Source organism: Camelus ferus, chromosome 21 (assembly GCF_009834535.1).
Source record: "Camelus ferus isolate YT-003-E chromosome 21, BCGSAC_Cfer_1.0, whole genome shotgun sequence".
Lineage (NCBI taxonomy): Eukaryota > Metazoa > Chordata > Mammalia > Artiodactyla > Camelidae > Camelus > Camelus ferus.
This window is the reverse complement of record NC_045716.1, coordinates 13249787-13275288: the sequence shown is the minus strand read 5'-3', so window position 1 is coordinate 13275288 and position 25502 is coordinate 13249787. Positions and strand designations below refer to the sequence as shown.

Genomic DNA, 25502 nt, shown 5'->3' with positions numbered 1-25502 from the left:
ATCATTGTGTTTCCATTTTCATTTGATTATTTTTTTATTTTGATTTTGTCTTTGATTTCTTCAGTGGTCCATTGGTTATTTAGTAGCATATTTAGCCTCCATGTGTTTGTGGTTTTTGCAGTTTTTTTTTAAAATAGTTGATTTCTAGTCTCATAATTACTGTTGATTCCTTCTAGTGTATTTTTTATTTCAGATTTTGTGTTCTTCAGCTCTGGTTCTTCTTTGTATTTTCTAACTCTTTGGTAAGCTTCTCATGTGTTCATCCATTCTTCACCAGACTTTGTTGAGCATCTTTGTGGTCATTACCTTGAACTCTTTATCAGGTAGACTGCTTAACTCCAATTCACTTAGTTTTTCTTCTGGGGTTTTATTTTGTTCCTTCCATTGGAACGTATTCCTCTGTTTCCTCATTTTGCCTAATTATGTGTTTATGTATTGGATAGGTTTCTAATATTTCCTAATCTTGGAGAAGTGGCTAATGTAGGAGATATCTTACAGGCTGAAAAGCACACTCCTGTGATCTAGCGGTGCCCCCATGTGGGCTGTATGGGTCCTTCTGTTGTAGTGGGACTGACTACTATGGCATGCCAATAGGTGGGCTGGCTTCCATGCCAGGTGTCCGCCAGGCCCTGCAAAGTGCAGAGGCTTCTAGCTGCTTATTTTGGGGGCTGGGTCCTTGTGTGGCTGGCTGTATGGCACAGGAGTCCCAGGCTGTTGCTGGCCTGCTAGCAGGTAGGGCTGGGTCCCATTGCTGCTGGCTGTAGGTGTTTGGAGGGTTTCTGCCATGTTTTGTATTTTCAGTGATGTGTCTTTTTGTGTCTCCTGCTCATTTGCTATTTGGGTTATTATTATTTTTCACTATTGTGTTTTGAGACTTGTTTGTATAGTTAAAATACTGGTCCTTTGTCAGATATACAGTTTGCAGGTACCTTTTCCCAGTCTGTAGTTTGTCTTTTTCTTGTCTTCACAGTCTTTTGCAGAGTAAATTTAACTTTGGTGAGGTTCAATTTACTAAGTTATTTCTTTCATGAATTATGCTTTTGATGTCATGTCTAAATAGTCTTAACCTGTCCCTAGGTCCTGAAGATTATCTCCGATGTTTTTTTTTTCTCCCTAAAGTTTTATAGTTTTACATTTAAGTCCAGGGTCCATTTTGTGTTAATTTTTGCGTGACGTATATGATTTAGTTTGAAGTTCTTTTTTCTGCTTATGGATGTCCACTTTCTCTAGCAACATTTGTTTAAAAAACTGTATTTGCCCCATTGAATTGCCTTTCCACCTTTATTAAATATCAGTTGGGCATGTTTGTGTGTATCTGATTGAGTGTTCTCTATTCTCTTTCACTGATTTGTGTATCTATCCCTCTGTAAATACCATACTGTTTTGCTTATTGTAGGTACATAGTAAGTTTTTACATCAGATTGAGTGACTGCCCCCCTCATTCTTTTTCAGAATAGTTTTAGCTCTTCTAGGTCTTTTGCCTTTTTATATGAATTTTAAAGAGTAAGCTTGTCCGTATCTCCAAAATACCTTGCTGGGATTTTGATAGGAATTGAGTTGGACGTACACACGGGTTTGGGAAGAACTGACATCTTTGCATTGTTGAGTCTTCTGATCCATAAGCATGATAGATCACTCCATTTATTTAGTTCTTTAGTTTCTTTTATCAGCATTTTGTAATTATCAGGATGCAAGTCCTAAACATGTTTTGTTATATTTGTGTCTAAATATTTTGTTTTCTTTTGAGCTGTTATAGATGGATGTGTTTAAGTTCAACTTCTACATGTTCATTGTTAGTATGTAACAGTGCGATTTTTTGTGTTGATTTTATATCCTGCGACCTTGCTGAACTCACTTTCTCAGAGGTTTTTGGGTATAATTCTAGGAGATATTCTGTATGGAAAATCATATCATCTTTGTATTGGGACTGTTTTATTTCTTCCTTTGTAATCTGTATATCTTTTTTTTTTCTTTCTTACTTTATCCCATTGGCTAAAACTTCCAGTACTGTGTTTAATGCAGTGGTGAGAGTGCACATCATTGTATTGTTCCTGATTTTAAATGGAGTGTGTTCAGTCTTTCATCATCAAGTATGGTATAAGTTTTAGGTCTTTTATTGGTACTTTTTATCAGATTGAGGAAATTTCCTTCTGTTCCTAGTTTGCTGAAAGTGTTTATCATGAATGAGTCTACTCAGAGAAGCAGAACAACCAGGAAATACACAAACATACATACACACAAAGATGTGTTACTGGTGTGTTTGATTTTATGTAATTGCGGGAACTCGTTAAACTGTCTTTGTAAAGTTATTCTCTTCATGTCCTTTGATGGGGCTTGACACCCTCAGGACAGACAGTTGGGAAAGGATGATGATAAATTATGGGTTGGAAAGAAAAGCTTGAACCCATGAAAACATAGAATCTCTGCCAGTTCTCACTGCCTCTAACCTTATAGATGCAGATGTTCTGTAGGAGAAACTGGCAGCCTTTGTCATGGACCTAAACACAATTTGACCTAGTATTACAGGAAGCTAGAAGAGGATCCTTGGGTAGGCAGGACGGTTACAGGCCTAGTTGCTACCCATTCCAACGAAGGGAGCCAGCCAAGTAACCATGTATATAAGCAACGTAAGCATCTGCTTTCTCAGCATAAAAATTAGTATGTTGCCTACCAACCCCCACCCCCCTCCCACCAATCTTGTGTAAAAATGACTGGTGATTCAAGTAACAGAAAACATACATGGAAGAAATTCTGGGAAATGTGGTTCAATGTTGACACATTTTAAAGCCATCACACTTCTTGCTTGTTGTTCATTGTAAGGCTCTTGGTAGGGATGGGAGGGGGATTCCAGACCCTTCCCCAAGGACAGGCAGTTTGTACTTCTTTCACTTCCTCAAGGCAGTTGCCTTTGCCTGAAATAGATGTGAGGATTTCCTGACGCTCTTAAAGCCAGTCGACCTTTGCTGAGGCTCTTTTTAGCTAGGATTTCCCCAGTGGCATAAAGCTTTTGTTTCCTAAGAGAGAAAGACCTGAAAAGTGACTGGAGGTTTTTTCCCAAGTCCTTCCAGACAGATAAGATACTCTCTCAGGCCTCCTGCCATTTTCAGTGTTTCTTATGAATGCTTGGAGGAAGCTAGTGGAAAAGAGCTGGTGACTGAATATAGGATCCCAGAGATTAGTATACTAAACTGTCTCTCTCGCCTACAATTGGCCTTTAAGCATTCCTTTGAGTTTTTACTGTTTTCTTCTTGTACATTTTGGTAGCAGTCACCTATTTGTCCAGTGCTTTGTCAGAGGTGAAACAGTCCTATGTTCTGTCTCCTCAGAGTTTGTCACCCTATAATTTTTAGTTCTCCTGGTTATCTAGTAAGAATGTCATGAAAGACAAAAATTATTTCAAGGAGACAAGTTAGCTGTGACAGATAATACTATGAGGTCATGAAAAATGTGTCTTGAAAGAGACCATTGGATTTATTGATACCCCACAATTTCTGAGAACAAAACCAATCAATAGGAGGGGTAAAACAGACAGTGCAGGAAAAGGAAGACCTGACAGTGAGCTAGAGAAGGCAGTGTATGTAGATGACTGAGAAGTTTGTCATTCAAAAGAAGTAGCTCACAGGGGCAGTAGAGTCAAGTCAAGTAAAAAATTCTATTAAAGTGCTGTTCCATCTTTTTTCTCTGTATCACTATCTTTATTCTTTTTTCTTAACCAGCTGAAGTTACCACAACTCCATAATGAAGTCATTTAAGAAAAACCATTTTCTCTCAGACAGCATTAACCTTGAACAATCCCACCTATGCGTAAAGAGAGAACTAATATTAAGTGTCTATAGTATCTCAGACACATCTATGAGTTTTACACGTGCTAATTCATTTACTTCTGACAACAGACCTGTGAAGTTATTCTCATCAAATATAAAGCTTTTACAGATGTGGAACTGAGGCCCTAAAAGGTTAAATTTTGCCCAGCATGTGTATAGTATTTTCCAAGTTAGATATTTAAACCTAACATTTCTTGTTCCAAGCATCTCATAGTCTAATAATAAAATGAAAATAAATAAGTTACAAAGATGTTTAGTAAGTTAAAAGTCATTAAAAATGAGCAGTACGTCTATTGCCAGTGAAAGATGTTCACCTTGTTTTATTAAGTGGAAACGTATTAAAGAACAGAGTCAATATTATGATCCTATTCATTTATTCACTAATTCAGCAAATGTGTATTGGATACCTACTTCGTTCTAGGCACTGTTCTGGGCACTTAGGATATTTGGCTGAACAAAAGAATGTTCCTCTTCACGCAACTGAACAATCTATTAATATAGAATACAATGTAAAAGTAGAGATGGAATTATATGAGGCAGCTTAGGCTGCAAGGAAGATGTGAGTAGGAAGCTGCAATGATAGGTAAATTCATCCATGACAAGTGTGTGCTTGTTGGGAGAAAATTCTCTATGGCTCTTTTGCATTTCTTCACATCTTGTGAGCAGAGGCACTGGCTGCTTTGTTCTGGACAATCTTTTCAAGGATATTTATTTAGGGAAGCACCTTGAGAGCTGTAGTATCTCCCTCTGGAGCAGAGGGCAGCTTCATTTATTGTCCAGAATAATAATGTCTTCCTTTGGGACAAAGGTTAGGCAGGTTTGCCTGATAAAAGATTTGGGTTCCTTCAATTCAGGGTTTCCCAGCTGTGATTCAAACCCTCTGCCTGTGCAGTATTCACCCAGGCCCCTGTGTGTTGCCCTATGGGAACTGGGGGACAAGGGGAACCAGTGTGAACCTGAAGCTTATTCTGTAGAAAAATCCTTTGCCTCTGACTTGGGAGTCTTGTGTCTTCTGCCAGCATCCATGAAATGGTGGCAGGTAACTTGTTAGCTTGGAAATAGTCCAGATTCTTCACAGTTGTTGATAATAGGTATGAGTTTATTTTTATTTTAATTTGAGAGGGATCAATTTTTTTTAACTTACAGTTCTTCTTTTATGCTAGCTTTCAGCTTCTATTTCTTGGTGTAGTACATTTAATTCCTAGAAGGGTAGAGGAAGTTTACACTAGTTTGTTCTATAAGCACATTTTATGGGACATGTGGACAATGCAATCTTTTTGATCTTCTAAGTCACATACAGAAATACCATTCAGGAGCTGTAACGTGTCTGTCATGTCTCAGTGCATGCTTTTATGTACAAGTTCATATATGAGTTCTTGCTTGAAGAACTCACTTTGTGTTCTATCCTTTTGTGTCCCATCACCATTTTCTTTAGATGGAAATGGCTAGAGCCATGTTTTCAAAACCAGATTTTAAAAATTTGGAAAAAAAAGTTTTTAGTACTTTTTATTTTAACATTTTAAAGAATTTAAATATCTGTCACGTTATTAATTTTAATACTTTATTTCTTAACTCTTAATTTCTAACTCAGTAGGATTACCAAGCCTGCTGTTAGCCAACAGGAAGATTTTTTTTTTTTAACATTTTATCTATTTACCACAGTTAGCATCTTTTTAAAACTGAAAACCGGATTTGAGAAGTTAATTATATAAGTACAACCTAGTTCATGAAACTGCTTTGCTGAATTTCTGTAGGTTGTTTTATTCTAATAAGTTTAGAAACCATAGAGCCCCCACTCTTCTGCACTTACCTCCCCACCCCCAGTCCTGACACACACACACACACACACACACACACACACACACACACACACACACACACACACAGAGTCTTTAAACCATATGTTCATCCTTCATCTAGCCTTCTCACCAGTTATAAGTAAGGACAAAGGAAACAATTTCAAGAATATCTTGGTCTTCACTTTGAATGCAGAACAGAAAAATCTGTCCCTTATGACAGTATACAGAGAGCATAGTCACATTTAATTTTGAGATCTCATCAGCCTGATGACTTAGCTAATTATCATTCTTTGTCATATATTCAGCTTTCTTTCATTACAGCTTCTGAATAAACAAAGCTTTTTGTTCCATTTTTGGTAAAGATGATTCATTTCTTAAAGGGAAACATTTCTCTTTTTCAAAGAAGGAATTTATTCTATTTTTGAAGTATTGTAACTTCTGCTATTGATAGACATTTAGGCTGATTTTATTTTTTTGCTGCCAAATTTCATCATTGTGAAATGAACTTTCAAATATTTTAACATTTCTGAAATTGAGATGTGTTTAAAAATAGGTGGCATCTTATAAAAACACTGTTTGCCACCCTGTTTAAAATTGAAAACTCTATCCCCCACCTCCAGTCTTCTCTTATCCTCCTCTTTGCTTTATCTTTCTATATAGCACTTTCACAGTTACATATTGTTTATTGTCTTTCATTAACCTAGAGGCAGGGATCTTTTTCTGTTTTGTTTTATCATTGTATGCCTAGCTCTTAGAACACCACCTGGAATGCAGTTAGTATGCAATATATTTGTTGAATGAATAGATAAATTGAAGGGAACATATGAGTGTTTACTGTGGTCCAGATACTATGCTAAGTCCTTTCTGTTCTTGAATCACTTAATCCTTACAATAATCACATGAGGTAGGTAGATACTGTAGTGAGGAAACCAGGGCTAAGGAGGTTAATTTGCCCATTGTCACTCAGCTTGTAAATGAAGGTGTTGAAATTAGAGCTTGAATCTACCTCATGCCAATTCCTAAACTCTTAAAATATTACACTTTCCTAAGCAATAACTTGTATGATTTATTAGTTCATTCTTTCTTTTTAAACAGGAAGAAGAGAATTTATCCAAAGATTAAAACTTGAAGCAACCCTGAATGTGCATGATGGCTGTGTAAGTAACAGTTAATTCTCAACTATGGAAGACTTTATTTATTTGAAGTATAGTTGGTTACAGTGAGTCAATTTCTGGTATACAGCATAATGCCCCAGTCATGCATATATATATAATACATATATGTATTTGTTTTTATATTCTTTTTTACTAAAGGTTATTACAAGATATTGAATATAGTTCCCTGTGCTATACAGAAGAAATTTGTTTATCTATTTTTATATATAATGGTTAACATTTGCAAATCACATTTCATTCTTTTTTATGGCTGAGTAGTATTCCATTGTATAAATGTATCACAACTTCTTTATTCTGTCATCTGTCGATGGATATTTAGGTTGCTTCCTTGTATTGGCTATTGTAAATAGTGCTGCTATGAACATTGGGGTGCATGTGTCTTTAACTATGAAGGACTTCAATACTAAGCGTGGAGATGTTTGAGGAAATGCCCCAATACTCCCAGAAGAGATTGTGACTAACTATAATAAAATTGGGGAATAAAATTTTACATTAAAACATAAAAGTATATTTTGAATTTAGGAAAGTATATGGGAGTTTTTCTAAAGAATGATGAGTTTTCTGATATCAAAAGACTTCCATCTCTTTCACGTTACTGATACTGCTTTTGTGAAGGTCACTAGTGCTCCTATCTCCAAAGGTAGGATCACTTCTCAGAAACTTTAGACATTGGTTGAACACATCTTTTTTGAAATATTTTTTCTCTTGTTTTTTGGTAATGCCATACTCTTGATTTTCTTTCTATCTCACTGACTCGTTGGGTATTCATCTCTCAGCTGGCTCCTCCTCAAATGTTGGATATACCAACACTCTGTCCTGGCTCCTCCTCCCCTATTTTCTGTTTACTTTTCTGAGTGATTCTGTTTGGTCCCATGGCCAAAAACACCATGCCTTCCAACTTCCCACTTCTTCCCAGAACTCCAGATTCATATATCTAACTCTCTACTTTAACATTCCCAGTTGTGTGTCAAATAGCACCCCAAATTTAATAGGGGCCAAAATAGAACCTTTTTTCTTTTTAATTTTTGTTATGAAAACTTCAAGCATGCTTTTTATATATACTGAGCACTTGGATTTAGCAATTATCAAGATTTTGGCACATTTTCTTTTTCCATTTCAATTTCCTTCTTTTCCCCCTCCTTTCCGAGGTATTTTAAAGCAAATCCCAGATACGATACCATTTCACCCCTATGTATAACCTAAAAGCAGTGGACATTTTCTTTTGTAATCAAAATGTCATTGTATAATTTAACAAGATTGGCAGTATATTTTTAGTATCATCTAAGACACAGTCCATAATCAAATTGCCCTCATTCTTTAAAAATGTCTTTTTGTAGCTGTTTGTTCAAAAGAGGATCCAAACAAAGTCCATACCTTGACTGCTGTACCTCTTAAATCTCAATTAATCTAGAGCAGTCTTCCCCTTTTTTGTCCCTGCCATTGACTTGTTACAGAAACTGAGTCAGTTTTCCTTTATATTGTCCCACATGGTAGATAGTGGTTTATTTTCTTGTGATGGCATTTAACTTGGTTCTATATCCTCTGTGTTTCCTTTTCGTGGAAGTTACTTCTAGAGGTTTGATTAGATTCAGATTCAACTTCTGTGGCAGGAATGTTTACAGGTGAGGCTGTGTGCTTCATATTTTATAGCCTAAAGAGGCACACAGTATTTGATTGTCCTACTTTTGGTTATTGATCACAGGATTCAGGTGGCTTAACCAAATACTTGATTTTCTCCCCTAAATCTGTAACCTTCTACATTTCAATAAATGGCACATCATTCATCCAGCTGTCTATTATATAAGCTGAAAATTTTCATGTTTGATATCCCTCTTACCCTCAACTTCTTCATCCAGTCTGTTCACTAATAAATTCGACCTCCAGAATACATCTGGAGTCCATCCACTTCTATCTTTGTGCTGTGACCTAATTTAAGCTTGCCTGGGCTACTGCAGTGTCCTCTTACTTGGTCTCCTTTATTTCACTTTATTCTACTTAAGTCTCCTAATTATTCCACTAATTCATTGAACACACAGATCCTAGATTGTGCGTATCGATCAGGTCATATTAGTTCTTTTATATTATTTCCTCCTTTTCCCCCCTTAAATTGTAAGATTTAGAGTATGATTGACAAAGGCAGAAGAATTGAGAAACATTTTTATGAAACAAGCCCTATGGTCTGAGTTTCCTAGGCTTTTTTTTTTTATTTTTATGAAAGTATGATGGGTTTACAATGTTGTGTTTGCTAGGCTGGTTTTTGAGACAATGGACAAGGCTAGTAATTACTGAAAATCAAAGTGTATTCATTTACACTTATAAAGATACATTATTCCTGTTACATTGGGGTACCCTGTTTCATTAGAAGAAGGTTATCTCAACTCTAGTTTTAAACATTTTTTTTTTCTTTTAAAGAAATTAAGATACCAAGACAAAAAAAAAATCTCTGCAGTTGAAGGCCAATGAAATCTGTATTCTAATAAACACTTCAGGTGATTTTGATCTAGGTGACCCGTGGATCATACTTTGAAAAACACTGCTATAGCTGCTAATTGAAAATACGAGACTAGAAAGAGCACACAGAAAGAAACTGTAAAGTGAAACGAGCATCTAGGCCTTAGCTTTAAGGAATCCAACATTTAAAACTCAAGTAAAGAGGGAAAAAGTGTTTATAGTCCTATCCCCCAAACTTACCTTTTTCCTGTCCACATTATGGAATTACAATTATGCTGTAAATACAGTTTAAGTATATGTTATTTATTTTAAAACTTAAACTATTCCTGAGGGAAAAGGATAACAATAATATATGTTCATGGTTAAAAATGGATCATGACAAAAAGTAACAGACATGGCCTGCATTCCCTATTCCTTTCGTATTTTCCTAAGCACCTTCTTTTAATTGTTCTTTATTTCAGATTTTCTGGGTTTTTTTTTTCATATTTCTATGTGATATTCATATACTGGTCTTTCTTGAACTGTCAGTTTTGGACATTGTCTACTGATTTCCTGCTATGATAGAAGAGGATTTAACTAATTTATATAACTTTCTAAGATTTTTGGCTTCTCAGAAATTTTGTTACTGTTTTCAGTCTCTTCAGTTATCACTTTAACTTCAAAACACAAAGATCTTTTTGTTTTTCTGTCATTTGTAGGCAGTATTTCTTGAATCGTCATTTGTAAAATAGTGACATTTAATGCTTTCACCCTCCCTTCCACCGTCTTGTCTCTTTCTGTTTCACGCCTCTTTCAGCTGCATGTGCTTTTATATTGTCAGCATCGATTGCATTTACCTCATATTCTGTAGCCATTGTTATCTTCCGAAATTTGTCTATGTATTAATTCTAAGAGTGAAAATTCAGCAAACAATGTTAGTAAGTCTTATTTGTACATAGGTACTTTTCTTAGCTTTTGTTAGACTCTTCCTTCACGACAAGGAGAGGGTAGAAAGAAAATTCATGAAGAAAATTATGTAATATATCATCTGTGTTATAGATGAGCACGCTCAGCTGCTCAGAACTCTCTAGTGGGTTTCCAGCTTCCTTACAGTAAAGAAAAAAGGCTTTGTTGCTTCTGAGGCCCTACAGATTTGACACTAGCTTTCTGCTCCATTTCACTCCTTACTGTGTTCTCCGTTACACATATTTGTTTCAGTCACACTCACCTTTTTGCTGTTCCTTTAAATACGCCCAGTACACCTCGGACATATACTTTGTATTCTGCTTAGAACTTTCTTCCCCCATCTTGTGAACTTACCTCCTCATTTCATTTAGCTCTGAGTGTTACCTTTCAGAGACACTTTCCCTGTCCACCCCGATAGCTCCCCATTCCTGATCAGTATCTTTTTCTTTCTTTTGTTTTCTTCCCATAGTGCGTCTCACTAGTGTGTATAGTTATATACATTTACTTATTTGTTCATAGTCTGCACACCTGCCTCCCTCTACCCCAGCACTCTGGACCCAAAAAATACTCTTCATAAATTTATTTTCTTTCAGCGTCAAGAGGAGTGCCTAGCACATATTTGGTACCTATGAAGTGTTTATTGAAGAGGCAAAGCATGTGTTAGGTTTTATGTTCTTCTTTAAGGACCTAAGGCCAAATCTTTATCCCTACCCAAAGAGGAATTTTCTAGTATGGATTTCACATGGATCTCTCATAATGCACAATTGCCTTTATGGTATTCTCAAGTTTTTATAAGCTGTGCATTTTCTGTCTTCCCATTTTTGAATTTACTTTCAGGTTTTACTGATTATATTCTTAAATATTTTCCTAAGGATGAGTGGAAAGTAAACTTTTCGAACAAGCTTACAGATATCTTTTCTGCTTTCATACGATTTTTAAAAATTTTGATCTTATTTTTATTTTGCATTTAAGTTCTTAAATACGTAATGCCTTCTCATGGTACAAAAATAAATTATATAATAAATTTCCTGTCTATAAATCCTTTTCCTGTCTACCTCATTTCTTTCTGCTCCCTGATACACATAACCACTTATTTTAGTTTCATGGGTATTCTTCTGTATTTTTTCCTATCTTTGTTAAGATATAATTTACGTTTATCAGTGTTTAAGTTTAATGTGTAAATTGTGACTGTTTAATACACATATGTATTGCAAAATGATTGCCACAGTAAGATTAGTTGACACATTTATCACGTCACATAATTGCCATTTTTTTGCTGTGATAGTGTTGAGAACATTTAAGATTTACTCTTTCAGCATCTTTCAAGTTTACAGCACACTGTTAACTATAACCACCATGCTGTACATTAGATGCCAGAATTTACTCATCTTATAACTGGAAGTCTGTACTTTTTTAACAAAATCTCGTTTCTTCTATCTTCCAACCTCTGGCAACAACCAATCTACTCTTTGTTTCTATCAGTTGGGCAGTTTTAGATCCCATGTGTAAGTGATATCATACAGTGTTTGTCATTTTTTATCTGGCCCTTAGGGTTCATCCATGTTATTCAAATAGCTGGATTTCCTTCATTTTTTTATGGCTGAATAATGCTCCGTTGTGTGTGTATGTAAATATATCACATTTTCTTTATTCGTTCATCCACTGACAAACACGTAGGTTCTTTTCATGTCTTGGCTGTTGTAAATAATGATGGCAGTGAACGTGGAGTGCTACAGATATCTTTTCAAGATAGGATTTCATTTCCTTCAGATACATACCGAGGAATGGGATAGCTGGATCATATGGTAGTTCTAGTTTAAATTTGTTGAGGAACCCTTTCATAATGTTTCCCATAGTTAACTGTACTAATTTCCATTCCCAACAACAGTGCACAAGGGTTACTTTTCTCCACATCCTTACCAGCAAACATTATACCTTGTATTTTTGACAATAACCATTCTGATAAACATGAGATGATATCCTATTGTGGTTTTGATTTGTATTTTCCTGATGATTAGTGATACTGAGCACCTTTTCATGTACTTTTTGGCCATTTATATGTCTTTGGAAAAATGTCTCTTCAGGTCCTTTGCCCATTTTTTATTCGGATTATTCAATTCTTTATTTTTGAATTGTATGAGTGTCTTATATATTTTGGATATTAACCCTTTTTCAAATATATGGTTTGCATATATTTTTCTTCTCTTTATAGATTGCCTCTTAATTTTGTTCTTTTGCTGTACAGAGCTTTTGCATTTGATGTAGTATCACTTGTTGATTTTTGCTTTTGTTGCTTGTGCTTTTGGCATTGTGTCCAAAAAATCATTGCTGAGGTCAAGGTCAAGGAGCTTTTTACTATGGTTTTTTCTAGGAGTTTTACTGCTTCAGGTCTTACATTAATCTATTTTGCATTAATTTTGTTTCTTTTGCATGTGAACTTCCAGTTTTCCCACTGTTTATTGAAGAGACTGTTCTTTCCCCCATTGAGGACTCTGCTCCTTTGTTGTAAATTAATTGACCATATATACATGGGTTATTTTCTAGGCTCTCTGTTCTGTTTCGTTGATCTAGGTGTCTCTTTTTAAGCCAATACCATACTGTTTTCATTAACGTAGCTTTGTAGTATAGTTTGAAGTAAAGAAATTTGATGCCTTCAGCTTTGTTTTTCTTTTTCAAGATTGATGTGGCTGTTTTGGGTCTTTGTGATTCCATGCAAATTTTATGATTTTTTTCTTTTTTCTGTGATAAATGTTACTGGAATTTTGATAGGGATTGCTTTGAATCTATAGGTGGCTTTTGGGTAGTATGGCCATTTTAATATTAACTCTTCTGATACATGAACATGTATATCTTTCCATTTATTTGTGTCTTCAGTGTTTCTCATCTTTATTGTATAGATTCCAGTGCATAGATCTTACACCTCCTTGGTTAAATTTATTCCTAAGTATTTTATTGTTTTTGATGCTATTGTAAATGGAATTATTTTCTTTATTTCTTTCTCAGATAATTCATTGTTAGTGTATAGAAGTGTGACTGTTTTTTGTTTGTTGATTTTATATCTTGAAACTACTGAATCCATTTATTAATGCTAACAATTTTTTTGCTGGAGTCTTTGGGATTTTCTGTATATAAGATCGGGTTATCTGCAAATGTAGACAGTTATACTTCTTCATTTCCAATTTGGATGCCTTTCTTTTTCCTGTCTGATTTTTCTGGCTGGTACTTATAGCACTGTGTTGAATAAAAGTGATGAGAGTGGGCATCCTTGTCTTTTTCCTGATCTTAGAGGAGAATCTTTCAATCTTTCACTGTTGAGTATGTCAGCTGTGGGTTTGTCATATGAGCCTTTATTATATTGAAGTGTGTTCCTTCTGTACCTAATTTGTTGAGAATCTTTATCATGAAAGATAATTGAATTTTGTCAAAAGCTACTTCTGATCTATTGAAATGATCATATGATTTTTCATTCTGTTAATGTAGTGTATTACATTTATTAATTTGTTTATATTGACCCATCCTTGCATCCCAGGAATTAAATCCCACTTGGTTATGATGTATGAGCCTTTTAATGTGCTTTTGATTTAGATTTGGTAGTATTTTGCTGAGAATTTTTGCCTCTGAATTCATCAGGAATGTTGGGCTGTAGTTCTTTTTTTTGTAGAATCCTTATCTAGCCTGGGTATCAGAGTAAAACTTGCCTCAGAAAGTGAGTTTGTGAGTGTTCTTGTCTCTTCAGTTTTTTGAAAGAGTTTGAGAAGGATTGATATTAATAATTTATGTATTTTATTTGATTGATTAATTGATTGTGGTTGGGGGATTTTGATTACTGATTCAATATCTACCTGTTACTGGTCTATTCAGGTTTTCTGTTTTTCATGATTCAGTCTTGGTAGGTTATGTTTCTAGGAATTTTATCTATTTCTTCTAATTTGTTGTGTATAATTGTTCATAGTAGTCTCTTATGATTCTTTGTATTTCTTTACTATCAGTTGTAATGTCTTCTCTTTCACTTATAATTTAATTTGAGTCTTTTCTTTTTTCCTTATTAAGTCTAGCTAAAGGTTTGTCAGTTTTGTTTGTCTTTTCAAAAAAATCCCCCAAACCAACTCTTAGCTTCATTGATCTTTTCTGTTGTTTTCCTATTCTCTATGTCATTTCAGTTTTTTCTTATCTCCTTCCTTATGCTAACTTTGAGCTTAGTTTGGTTTTCTTTTTTAGTTCCTTAATGTGTGAAGTTGTGTTGTTCTTTTGAGATCTTTCTTTCTTTGTTTTCTTTAAAAAGATTTTTTTTGAGGGGAAGAGGCAGTAGTTAGGTTTATTTATGTGTTTTAATGACGGTTCTGGGGCTTGAACCCAGGACCTCATGAATGCTAGGCAAGTACTCTACCCACTGAGCTATACGCAACTCCTATTTTTGTTTTTCTTGATAAGGCATTTATTGCTATAAACTTCCCACTTATACCTGCTTTTGCTGCATCCCATATATTTTGTTTTCACTTTCACTTGTCTCAAGATGTTTTTAAATTTTTTTTTCTTTGACTCTCTGGTTGTCCAGGAGTGTGTTATTTAATTTCCACATGTTGGTGAAATTTCCTGTTTTCCTCCTGCTGATTTCTATTTTCACACCACTGTGTTGAGAAAAGATACTTGGTATGATTTAATTCTTTTAAAGTTTGCTGATACTTGTTTTGTGGTCTAACATGATTTATTCGGGAGAATGTTCCATGTGCACTTGAGAATGTCTGTTCTGCTGCCATTGGACGGAATATTCCATGTGTATTTGTTAAATTCATTTGACCTACAGTGTAGTTCAAGTCTAATGTTTCCTTATTTATTTCATTATAAGCAATGGATAATAATATATCCATTGTTTAAAGTAGGATGTTGCAGTTTGCTGCTACTATATATATTTTTTCCTTTAGACCTGATGTGGTCATTCTTCAGATTTTGGTATCCACTAGTGGTCCTGGAATTAATCCTCACGGATACTGAGGGAATATGGTATTCATCTGTAGCCCTCAAACTTCCTAAACTCATTCGTTAGTTCTAGCCCTCCCCCTTTTTTTAAGATTCTATAGGATATTCTACATAAAAAATCATGTGATCTGAGAATAAAGATGGTTTTACTTCTTATCCTGTCTGGACTCCTTTTATTTCTTTTTCTTGCCTTGTTACAATGTCTAGTACTATAGACAGTGTTGAACAAAAGTGATGAGAACAGACAGCCTTGTCTTGTTCTGATCTTAGAGGGAAGGCATCCAATCTCTTATTATTAAATATGATGGTAGCTATGGGTTTTTCATAGATATTCACTGTCAGGTTGAAAAAGTTCCTTTCTACTTTGCTGAGAGCTATTATGAATTATTGTTGGATTTTTTCCAAATGTCTCTTCTGCATTTATTGCAATGATCGTATGATTTTGTTTTTTTGTTTGTTAATATCATGAATTATGTTAATTAATATTTGAGTGTCAAACCATTCTTGCATTCCAGAGATAAAACTCGTATTTTGTTTTATTCAATCTATTAAAATTTTGTTTGAGAATTTTTGTGTGTATGTTAAGGATACTAGTCCATAGTTTTCTCATATGAGTTGTGAACTATGTTGTCTTTTTTATTTTCTTAAAGACTTGGTACATAATTTTCATTATTTATTTTTTTAAATGTTTGGCAAAATTCACTAGGGAAACAATCTGGGCCTGGAGTTTTCTTTGTTGAAACTTCTAACTACAATTCCTTAATAAAAATAGACTATATACAGAGTAAATTTTGTTTAGTATGTGTGTTTCAAGGATTTTGTCAGCTCTTTAATTGTTGAATTTATTGGATAAAGTCATACACAGTATTTCTTTATATGTTTAAATATTTGTAGAGTGAGTAGTTAATGATATCACCTCTCTGATTCCTGTTGCTGGTAATATGCTCCCCTTCCCCTTTTATTCTTGTTTAGTCTGGCTAGAGGTTCATTAATTTTATCTTCTCAAAGCACTAGCTTCTGGTTTCATTAATTTTCTGTGTTTTCCTATTTTCTATTAACGTTGATTTCTGCGTTTATATTCATTATTTCCAGTCTTCTTTTGACTTTTGATTTCATTGGTCATCCCTTCATAGCTTTTTAAGTGGAAGCTGAAGTGACTTATAAGATCTTTCTTTTTTAATATAGGTGTTTTTGTGTTATAAATTTCCTTCCAAGTACTGTGTTAGCTGCAGCCCATAAATTGAGAAATGTTGTGCTTTTACTTTCATTCAGTTCAAAATACTTTGTAATTTATTTTGTAATTTCTTCTTTGACCATGTATTGTTTTGTAGTTTTTAAATATTTCTTTGTGTTACTGATTTATAATTTAATTTCTTTTTTTAAAATTCCATTTTGGACAGGGAACATATTTTGTAATCTTTTAAGTATATTGAGATTTGTTTAATGGCCCACAAATATGTGTCTTCTATATTGATAATTATTTCATGTTTACTTAAAAAGGATGTATATTCTGATACTTCTTGGTTGCTTTGGATGTAAATCTGGTCCATGTTACTCCATCTTAACTGAAAGTGAAAGTCAGTAATTCTATTTTTTAAACAATTTAGATGTAGTTCACATTCCATAAAATTCACCTATTTTAAGTGTGCGATTGAGTGCTTTTTTTTTTTTTACTGTATTCATAAAGTTGTATAGCTTTCACCACTATCTAATTTCAGTATATTTTGATCATCCAAAAAAGAAAGTCCATGCTAATTATCAGGTGCTCCCATTACCCCTCCACTTAGCTGTTGGCAGTCACTAATCTGCTTTCTGTCTCCATAGATAAGCTTATTCTGGACTTTTTATGTAAATTTATCATATAGTATGTGGCCCTTCAGACTGACTTCTTTCACTTAGCATAATGTTTTTAAGATTCATCCATGTTGCAGCATTATTATTTTGTTTTCTGGCTAAATAATACTTCATTGTGTGGATATTTTGTTATGAGTGAATGGATTAGTCACGTTTTATTTATTCATTAGTTGGTAAATATTTGGGTTGCTTCCGTTTTTGGCTACTATCACTAATGCTGCTGTGGACTTTTGTGTACAAGTTTTTCTGTGACATGTTTTTGATTCTCTTGAGTATATATCTTGTGGAATTATTGGCTCATAGGATAACTTTTTCAAGTTTTGAGGTACTGCTAAACTGTTTTAGAAATAACTGTATTATGTTGCATTCCTATCAGCAGTGTTTCAAGGTTCCAGTTTCTTGACATTCTCTCTAACTTTTGTTACATTCTGTTTTTTTAAAATTATAGCCATTTTAATGGATGTGAAGTGGTAATTCATTGTGGTTTTAGTTTTCATGAAGAGTGACACTGATGTTTCCTTCAAAGAGTTTTTAGGGTTTTTGCTGTTACATTGAGATCTTTGATCATTTTCAGTTAATTTTTGTACATGTGTGAAGTAGGGATCCAAAGTCATTCTTTTGCTTTTGTATATCCAGTTGTCTGGAAAAGATTTCTTGGAAAGATTATTCTTTCTCCATTGAATGATGATGTCTTGGACCCCTTTTCAAAAATTACCTGACCATAAATATAAGGGTTTCTTTCTGGACTCAATTCCATTCCACTGATTTATATGTCTATGATCATGACAGTACCACACAGCCTTGATTGCTATAGCTCTGTAGTGAGTTTTTCTAATAGTTCCTTTTTGGGTAACTTGGTGTATGTTTCTGGATATAAAGTGGACTAATTAAAATAAATTTAAACAGAGCTTAAAGACTCATACATTTCACAACATTGTGTTTGCTAAATGGCACTCAGTATTTATTTTCAGTAAGTAAAGTGGTAAATATGATTTACCATAGAAATAACCTCATTAGTGATGTAAATTTTGAACCATCAGTTAGAAGATGGCATACTTGTTTTTATTTTCAGTTTGCTTAAATTTCTTTTCTGCTTTCTTTTTAGGTTAATACAATCTGTTGGAATGAGACTGGAGAATATATTTTATCTGGCTCAGATGACACCAAGTTAGTAATTAGTAATCCTTACAGCAGAAAGGTAAAGTGGTTTTAAAAATCTGTAACTTAATGAGAGAAAAAAGTCAAGAAACTAGAAATTAAGAAATAGTAAATGCCCATAGAGTGAGCGTTTGTAAAGAATATCCTTAATTTGCTAAAGTTTGTTATATAATTTGGAAATTATCACATGCAGATTCCTTAGTTTCTTTAGGAGAACATTAAGATTTCATTCAGCCTTTTGATTCTAGAAAATTTGAATATACTTCATTCTACCCACATGGATAAAATTACCAAAACAATTGGCATTATCTCAAGAAACCATTCTTTACGGGGAAAAAGACTATGATTTTTTTTCTTTTATGCTCACAGAATCTAATCTTCATCCAAGCAGTTTAAGAAACTGGATTTTATCAGTTTACAAACACTGGCTAGGTTCTAAGGAAATGCTTCATAACATCCAGTTCAGTAAACTGAGATATATTGAGTTTTAATCAGGATTATGTTCAGATTTTTGTTGGCTCTTATTCTGACTTTATGTATAAGAGTATGTATACAGTTATTTTTATATGAGTGAGAACATGGTAGATTGGCAGACCAATGACATGTGTAGTATTAGAAATCTTACAGAATTCACGCATTTTTTAATTTTTCCACATTTAAACAGTTAAGATATTTAAATAAATGTTTGTGGTTCTTCAGCCTAATTAGAAGTTTGTATCAAGGCTATCCTTGATTAAAGGACAGGCTCTAGTTTTATTCCAGAGATAACTTTGCTTAATTGTTCTGACTTAGTAGAGGGAAACTTGGTATTTCCAAATCCTGCTTGTCTTAGCTCTGCAACTACTCAGACAACCTTCTTCTTAAAATAGAGAACATTTCCTGGAATAATGTATATGTGGAATGCTTTTCGATCATCACTATCAGAATTTTAATGCTTATAGTATTTAAATCACTCATCTAGATACCAATAGAATAATTTTTTTGTTTGTTTTTGAAAAGATGCAGAGCTTCACTCTTTTTTTAAAAAATTGTGGCAAAATATACATAACATAAAATAAAGCAATTAACCATTTTTAAGAGTTCAGTTAGTGACATTAAGTATATTCATATTGTTGTGATACTATCACCACCATCCAGCTACAAGACGTCTTATCTTGCAAAACTGAAACTCTGTACCCAGTAAACAGTAGTTCCTCATCCTTCCTTCCTCCAGCCCCTGACAGCCTTCATTCTGCTTTCTGTCTGTATGGATTTGTCTACTCTAGGTACCTCATATAAGTGTTTATACAGTATCTGTCCTTTTGTGAATGGCCTATTTTACTTAGCTTAATGTCCTTAAGATTCATTCATGTGCAGCATGTGTCAGAATTTAGTTCCTTTTTAAGGCTGACAAATATTCCATTGTATGTATATACCGCATTTGGTTTGTCCATTCAACCGTCAGTAGGCATTTGGTGGAAGTAGCCCAAGGGCTTGCTCTTCCTCATTTCCAGTTTGAGAAATGATTAGTCAAATAATACTTTAAAAGATTTTAAGTAGAACAAGGCTTTATACTTCCACATAGTGGTTTTAATAGATCCAAAATTGCTGTCATATAGGAATATTTTTTGTTTTAAAACATTGATGATTCATTACATAGGAAAATAAAGTTTTTTGATCTTGAGTCAGATATTACCTGTTTTTATAGGTTTACTCTATTTTAGATCCTATGAGTTCATGGGAAAATTAATTTATTGTATATAAAAGTTTGGAAACTTTTTTTAAAAATAGGTTTAAGTGGTTGGCAGTGTTTCTTATTAATGGCATTCTGTCTTATTTGTATATGTCACAGATCTCAAATATATAAAAAAGATCAGTTTCTTTTTCCAAACATTACAAGCTAGTGGGGAAAGGGTGTAGCTCAAGTGGTGGAGCACTTGCGTGGCACCCAAGAGGTCAGGGGTTCAATCTCCAGCACCTCCTAAAAAAGAAAAAAAAAAAAAAAAAAAGAAATTACAGGCTAGTTTATTTGGACCAATCCTCCCACTAAAAACAACTAAAAAATGCTTCATTAAATATTTTTTTAAAATTATCCTAAAAGTAAAAGATAACTATCTTGATAGTAAGGAATTATCAGGCGAAAATGGAAGGGAAAAGGTGAATCCAGAGAAGTAAGTATGAAAGCCACTTTTTTCCTAAAGATATTTGTTAGTCTTAGCATATATAAACTTTAGTTTGATGGCCTTGAAGATCAAGGTAAACAGAAACAAAATTCAGTATCCAGATAAGGTGTGGATTCCTATGAGAGACTTTACACAATATGCTAGGACCCCCAAAGGGCCTCCTCCTCAAGGTATAGATGAAATAGAAGGAAGTTAGCCCTCAAGAAGCCTTGGGACATCTTCTGTAAAAGAAATCTTGAGTGTATAGTGTATGTAAAGTTTTTCTTGATTGGGATTCATCCAGCTACCTGTAGTTCTCAGAGCGTAAATTGTTTTTGTTTCTTTCTTCTGTGCTTTGCTGGTACTCTTCTCTCTTCATGGGATGCTCTGCTTTCCTGTGCACCTCCTACCTACTTGGCAAGTTTAATTTCATCCTTCAAGCCTCAGCTCTTATATACAATACATTCCTAGTTCCCTAAGCAGATGTAGGCACTCCTTCCTCTGTGTTCTCGTATTTTGTGGATAATTCAGTTATTACATTATATTATGTTTGTTTGCCTGTTGCTCATCATTAGGCTTGGGGACAGTAACCATTTCTTTTTCCTTTTTGTTTCCTCAACACTTAGTAATATTTCCTGTCATGTCGTAGGTGCCCAATAAATACTAGTAAAAGAAAGGCAAAGAGTTTCTGTTTCCAATGCCTTAGACAGGGGTATGGATTGGGTTTGGAGAGTGGTGAGTTTTATCAAGAAACTAAAGAACCAGTATCTTCTATCCAGATACTCTTGGACTAAGCTTGAAGTTTTGGAAGTGTTGTATATAACATGATGCAGGAGGAAAAAGATACCTGCTTGGTCAGCTAGATTAGTCAAAGTAACCTGGTGATTAGCAAAGTGATAAATGTTACAACTAGTTCACTTTCACATTTATTACTAGTTGAAGTTAGCAGTGAGTTACTCTGCCAACTTTTGCTTCTTTAGGCCGTTCTTCTTAGATGTTTTCTGAATAAGTAAGTATTGACCCAAGGAAAGCACAAGTAGACAATAAATCCAGCTATCAAAAATTACAGCTTATTGCAAGTGTACATTATTTAAAAAAAATCAACCTTATATACCTCCAGTAGTATGCATATCTGTATTGGTTGTATAGATTTATTTCTGTAATTAAAAACAAATTCTGACCTTTGTTGAAATTACTGAGTGTATATATTTGAGTACTGGTTCTTCCAACAATTATCTATTAATAAATTAAGGAAAGAGTGGTACAAAATGAAGTTAACATGATGTGCAGGGGATAGATAGTGGGTTTGATAGGCTATATTAAGGAGTTTACATTTTAGTGTAATTGGAATAGCCAACCATTGGAGTGTTTTAACCATGCAAGTGATATGATTTGCCTTTTTAAAGGTAGCTCTGGCTGCTGTTTGAAGAGTAGAGTTTGAATCCGATCAGAAGAAGTAGGCGATAAAAGGCCATTGATGTAATCTAGGTGGGAAGGGATGATGGTTTATGCAAAGATAATGGCATTAAAAGTGGTAAGAAGTAATTTGGAATGTATCTTGGATGTGGATTTGTTGCTAGATTTTATGTAATGAATGAGAGAGAGAAAAATGAAGGATGATTCTGTAGTTTTTGACTTGATAAACAGTGTGGGTGGATATTGATGTCATTGGGGTGGGGAACACTAGAAAGGGAGTGTGTTTGGAGAGGGACATCTGAAATCAAGAGATTCGTTCAGAGGGAAAGGACTTTAGTTATTTACTAATTACCTTAATAAAGTAGTTACTCTGATTAATAAATTCTTTTCAGTTTTTGAGTAATATGTAATATACCAATACATATATTAGTGTATTGAGTGAGGTTCCTGCTTTCGTTTCTGAAGCTATACACGTACCTGTTGAATGGAGATAAATCACAAATTGTTGAGAATAATATCTCCTGAGTGCGACTAAAGCAAACTCAAAGGCCTATCAGACTAAGAAACCAATACATACTTTGTATGTAATGACTTATATATAGTTAGCTACTTGGTAAATCATGCTGAATATCTAGCAGAGTTAAAGAGGATGATTCTATCTTGTTTAAAGGCTTTACATTAATTATTTCCTATGTTATTTCTTGTACCTTAATCTGCCAGATCTCAGGGTCTTATACTTGGAGAGGGGAATGAAAAATTTTAAAACACTTATCAATTTTTATTCTCCCTTGACTTTCTTGATGTAGGTGCAGAGACTTTCCAGTTTTTAAATGTGACCTCAATTATATATGCATTTATAAGATTTACAGTGGAGTAGTTTATAGTTTTTAACAAATCCTTATTTTGTTCATAACCTTGTAACCTAGGTCTTAGATAAAAAGAGGTAACTTAAATACTTAAGGTGGTCAAGATAAATAGCTGCCAATATTTACACCAGATTTACGTTCTGATTTGGTGTAGTACTCTCAGTTTTGAATTTACAGTTAGTGTTATACAGTATAATGCTCGCTTAAAACCAAACCCAAAATAAAGTTGAAATGTATTTCATTAAATTTGTTTTAAAGTTTAAAAACTTATGAAATAGTTGAAAAAAAGTGCAATGAACATCCAGAGATTTCAAAAAAAATCATTTTAGAGTAAGTTGGAGGCATCATGCGCTTCATTCATAAATAATTTGACGTCTCTCTACTAAGAATAAGAGAACATTATCCCACATAATTATAATGCAGTTACCATGCTCAAGAAATGTAGTATTTACTATAGAGTTGATTCTCATTTCTTACAGATTCTGTATTTGGAAATTCACCTGTTCATTAAATTTATTTTTAACCCCCAAAATCAATACTTCTGCTTTCCTGATTATTTGTGGCCACGTACATACATGTGCAGTGTGGCAAAAAATTTGAGTTGCAGAACACATGTATTGATTCTCACATTCCTAGCTCAGATCAAATTGACACTCAGACTTCTTGTTTCAGATTGCCTACTATAACCATACTGTACCCTTTTTGTGATATATTTAGTGCCACACTTTTTGCATTTTAATGCTTTTTTTTTTGGTGATTTCATTAAAGTGACCCCCAGGTTTCATGCTGAAGTACTATCTGGGGTTTCCAAGGACAAGAAGACTGGGATGTGCTTTATGGAGAAGATATGTTAGATAAGCTTCATTTAAGCATGAGTTAACAGTGCTGTTGATTAAATAAGGTTTCTTTAAACAGAAACATGTAAAACAAAGATTGGTTTATGAAAATGTTGTGACCAGAGGCTCACAGGAACATAACCCTGCATTGCCCTAGGAGTAGTGATTCAGCACTTTTTCAATGGTGACTAATTCAGTGTTTGTGGTGACTTCATAGAACAGAACTACCACAAGTAATGAGAATCAGCTGTATGCTATTATCATATATAGGTATATAATATGATAATATGATTTTGTATTGTTGACTGAAAAAACTACACAACTTAAAAGTTGAGAATTATGTTTTATTCGGTGGACATGCTGAGGACTTAAGTCCAGGAGACCATCTCTCTGATAGCTCTAAGGGACTGTTATAAAGAGGTAGAGGAGAAGCCAGGATATAAAGGAGTTTTTGCAAAAAAAACCCCCAAAAAACCACAAAACAAAACCCAGGTACTTGGAACATCAAAAGATTACTGCTGATTATCCCTACAGGATTTTATCTCATTAATTTCAGTCCATTCTTTCAGCCTGTTGAGAATCTCTTTCAGCCTTGATTGTCGTATGTTAACTCCCCAGACATCTCAAGTTAATGAATTTAGCCCTTTTCTGTCTATGGAAAGATGCAAGAATCTGGGCTTATTGAAATTGTTCCCTTGGTATGCCCCTTAGCTATCCAGGGCCAGTATCCTGTTTTTCTCTATCCTGAATCCCCTCAGGGAGCACCATTCAGGATGGCTGCAGAGGCTGATGACTTGATGGCAGGAAGCCTGTTTATCTCCATTCTGAGTTCCCCTTAGGGTGCACCGTTGAGGGTTGCTGCAGTAGCTGTTGGCTGCAACATCTTTTGTTTACTTATATGAGAAGCGACATTCTTTGTCCACCGTATATTTTTTATATACACACATACATAATACATGTGTGTATGTACATGTATAGTCCTTTTTCAAATTTTCCCATTTGTTTCAATAATGTTCTTTATCACTGCCATGCCTCTTTCAATCCAGCAGCACACATTTCATTTAGTTGTCATATTTCCTTAGTCTCTTTTAGAACGGTTCACCTAGCTTTTTGGTCTTTCATGAATTGATATATTAGTTGCTTTATTGTTGTATTGACTTATTAGTCCAGCTGTTTTATAGAATGTCCCTCCATTGGGATTTGTCTGATTGTTCACGAGTAGCTTAAAATTAAACAGTTTTGCTAAGAATTTTCCGCAGGTGACTCTGTGGGACATGATACTACCTTGTCTCCCAGTTGGTGATGTTAAGCTTGGTCTTTCCATTCTGTGGGTACATTTACCCTTTGTGATTAATAAGCTGTCTGTGGAGTAGTGTCTTAAGACTGTGCTAATATTCTCTCCCATAACAGTATTTCATACAGTGGTTTCAGTATTTATTGATTCTTGCCTTAATTAGTTGTTATAAAATGGTTACAAGTAGTGATTCTTGATTCCGTCATTTTACATTTAATTGTCATTATTCTGTAAGAGCATTTTCTTTGTATTTACTACCTTTTTGAAAAAGTTACTATGAGATTATAGGTTTTTATTTTTATTCAGTATATTATAATCTATCACTAATACTCTTTTGGATGCTCGAATTGCCCATTTGGATGCTCATTTCCTCAGTGAGACATTTAAAGTCAACTAAAGCAACTTTGTGTTTATGTTTTGACATATTCCTTTCTTTTTTCTTTTTTTTTTTTAGCACATTTAAAAAAAGCACACCAGATATTTCCATTGCATTAAATTCCCATTGTATATACATTGTGGGGGTGTACCATCATTTATTCAACCAGTCTCTTGTGTTTTGCTATTATAAATAACTTGGTAAATAACTGTGCCCCCCTTTTTTTTTTTTTGGTATTGTTGGAGGGTAAATTCCTTCAGGGTAAATTCCTAGAAATAGATTTGTCTGGTCAAAAGGTTAACCCATATGTGGTTTTGTGAGGTATTACTAAATTCCTCTCCATTGGGTCTTGCACCATTTAACACTCCCACCAGAATTGTTTAAAGAGCC

General features: G+C 34.2%; 1 protein-coding gene across 7 annotated transcripts in view; it reads left to right on the top strand.

The window, feature by feature from the left end:
• DCAF6 (DDB1 and CUL4 associated factor 6) overlaps positions 1 to 25502 on the top strand; it is a 117931-nt gene that overhangs the window by 10314 nt on the left and 82115 nt on the right. For all 7 annotated transcript variants that reach the window (XM_032463792.1, XM_032463789.1, XM_032463788.1 and 4 more), the window contains exons 2-3: positions 6719 to 6780; positions 18131 to 18223. In XM_032463792.1, the coding sequence (XP_032319683.1) occupies positions 6719 to 6780; positions 18131 to 18223 (155 nt within the window). The remainder of the gene's footprint in view (positions 1 to 6718; positions 6781 to 18130; positions 18224 to 25502) is intronic.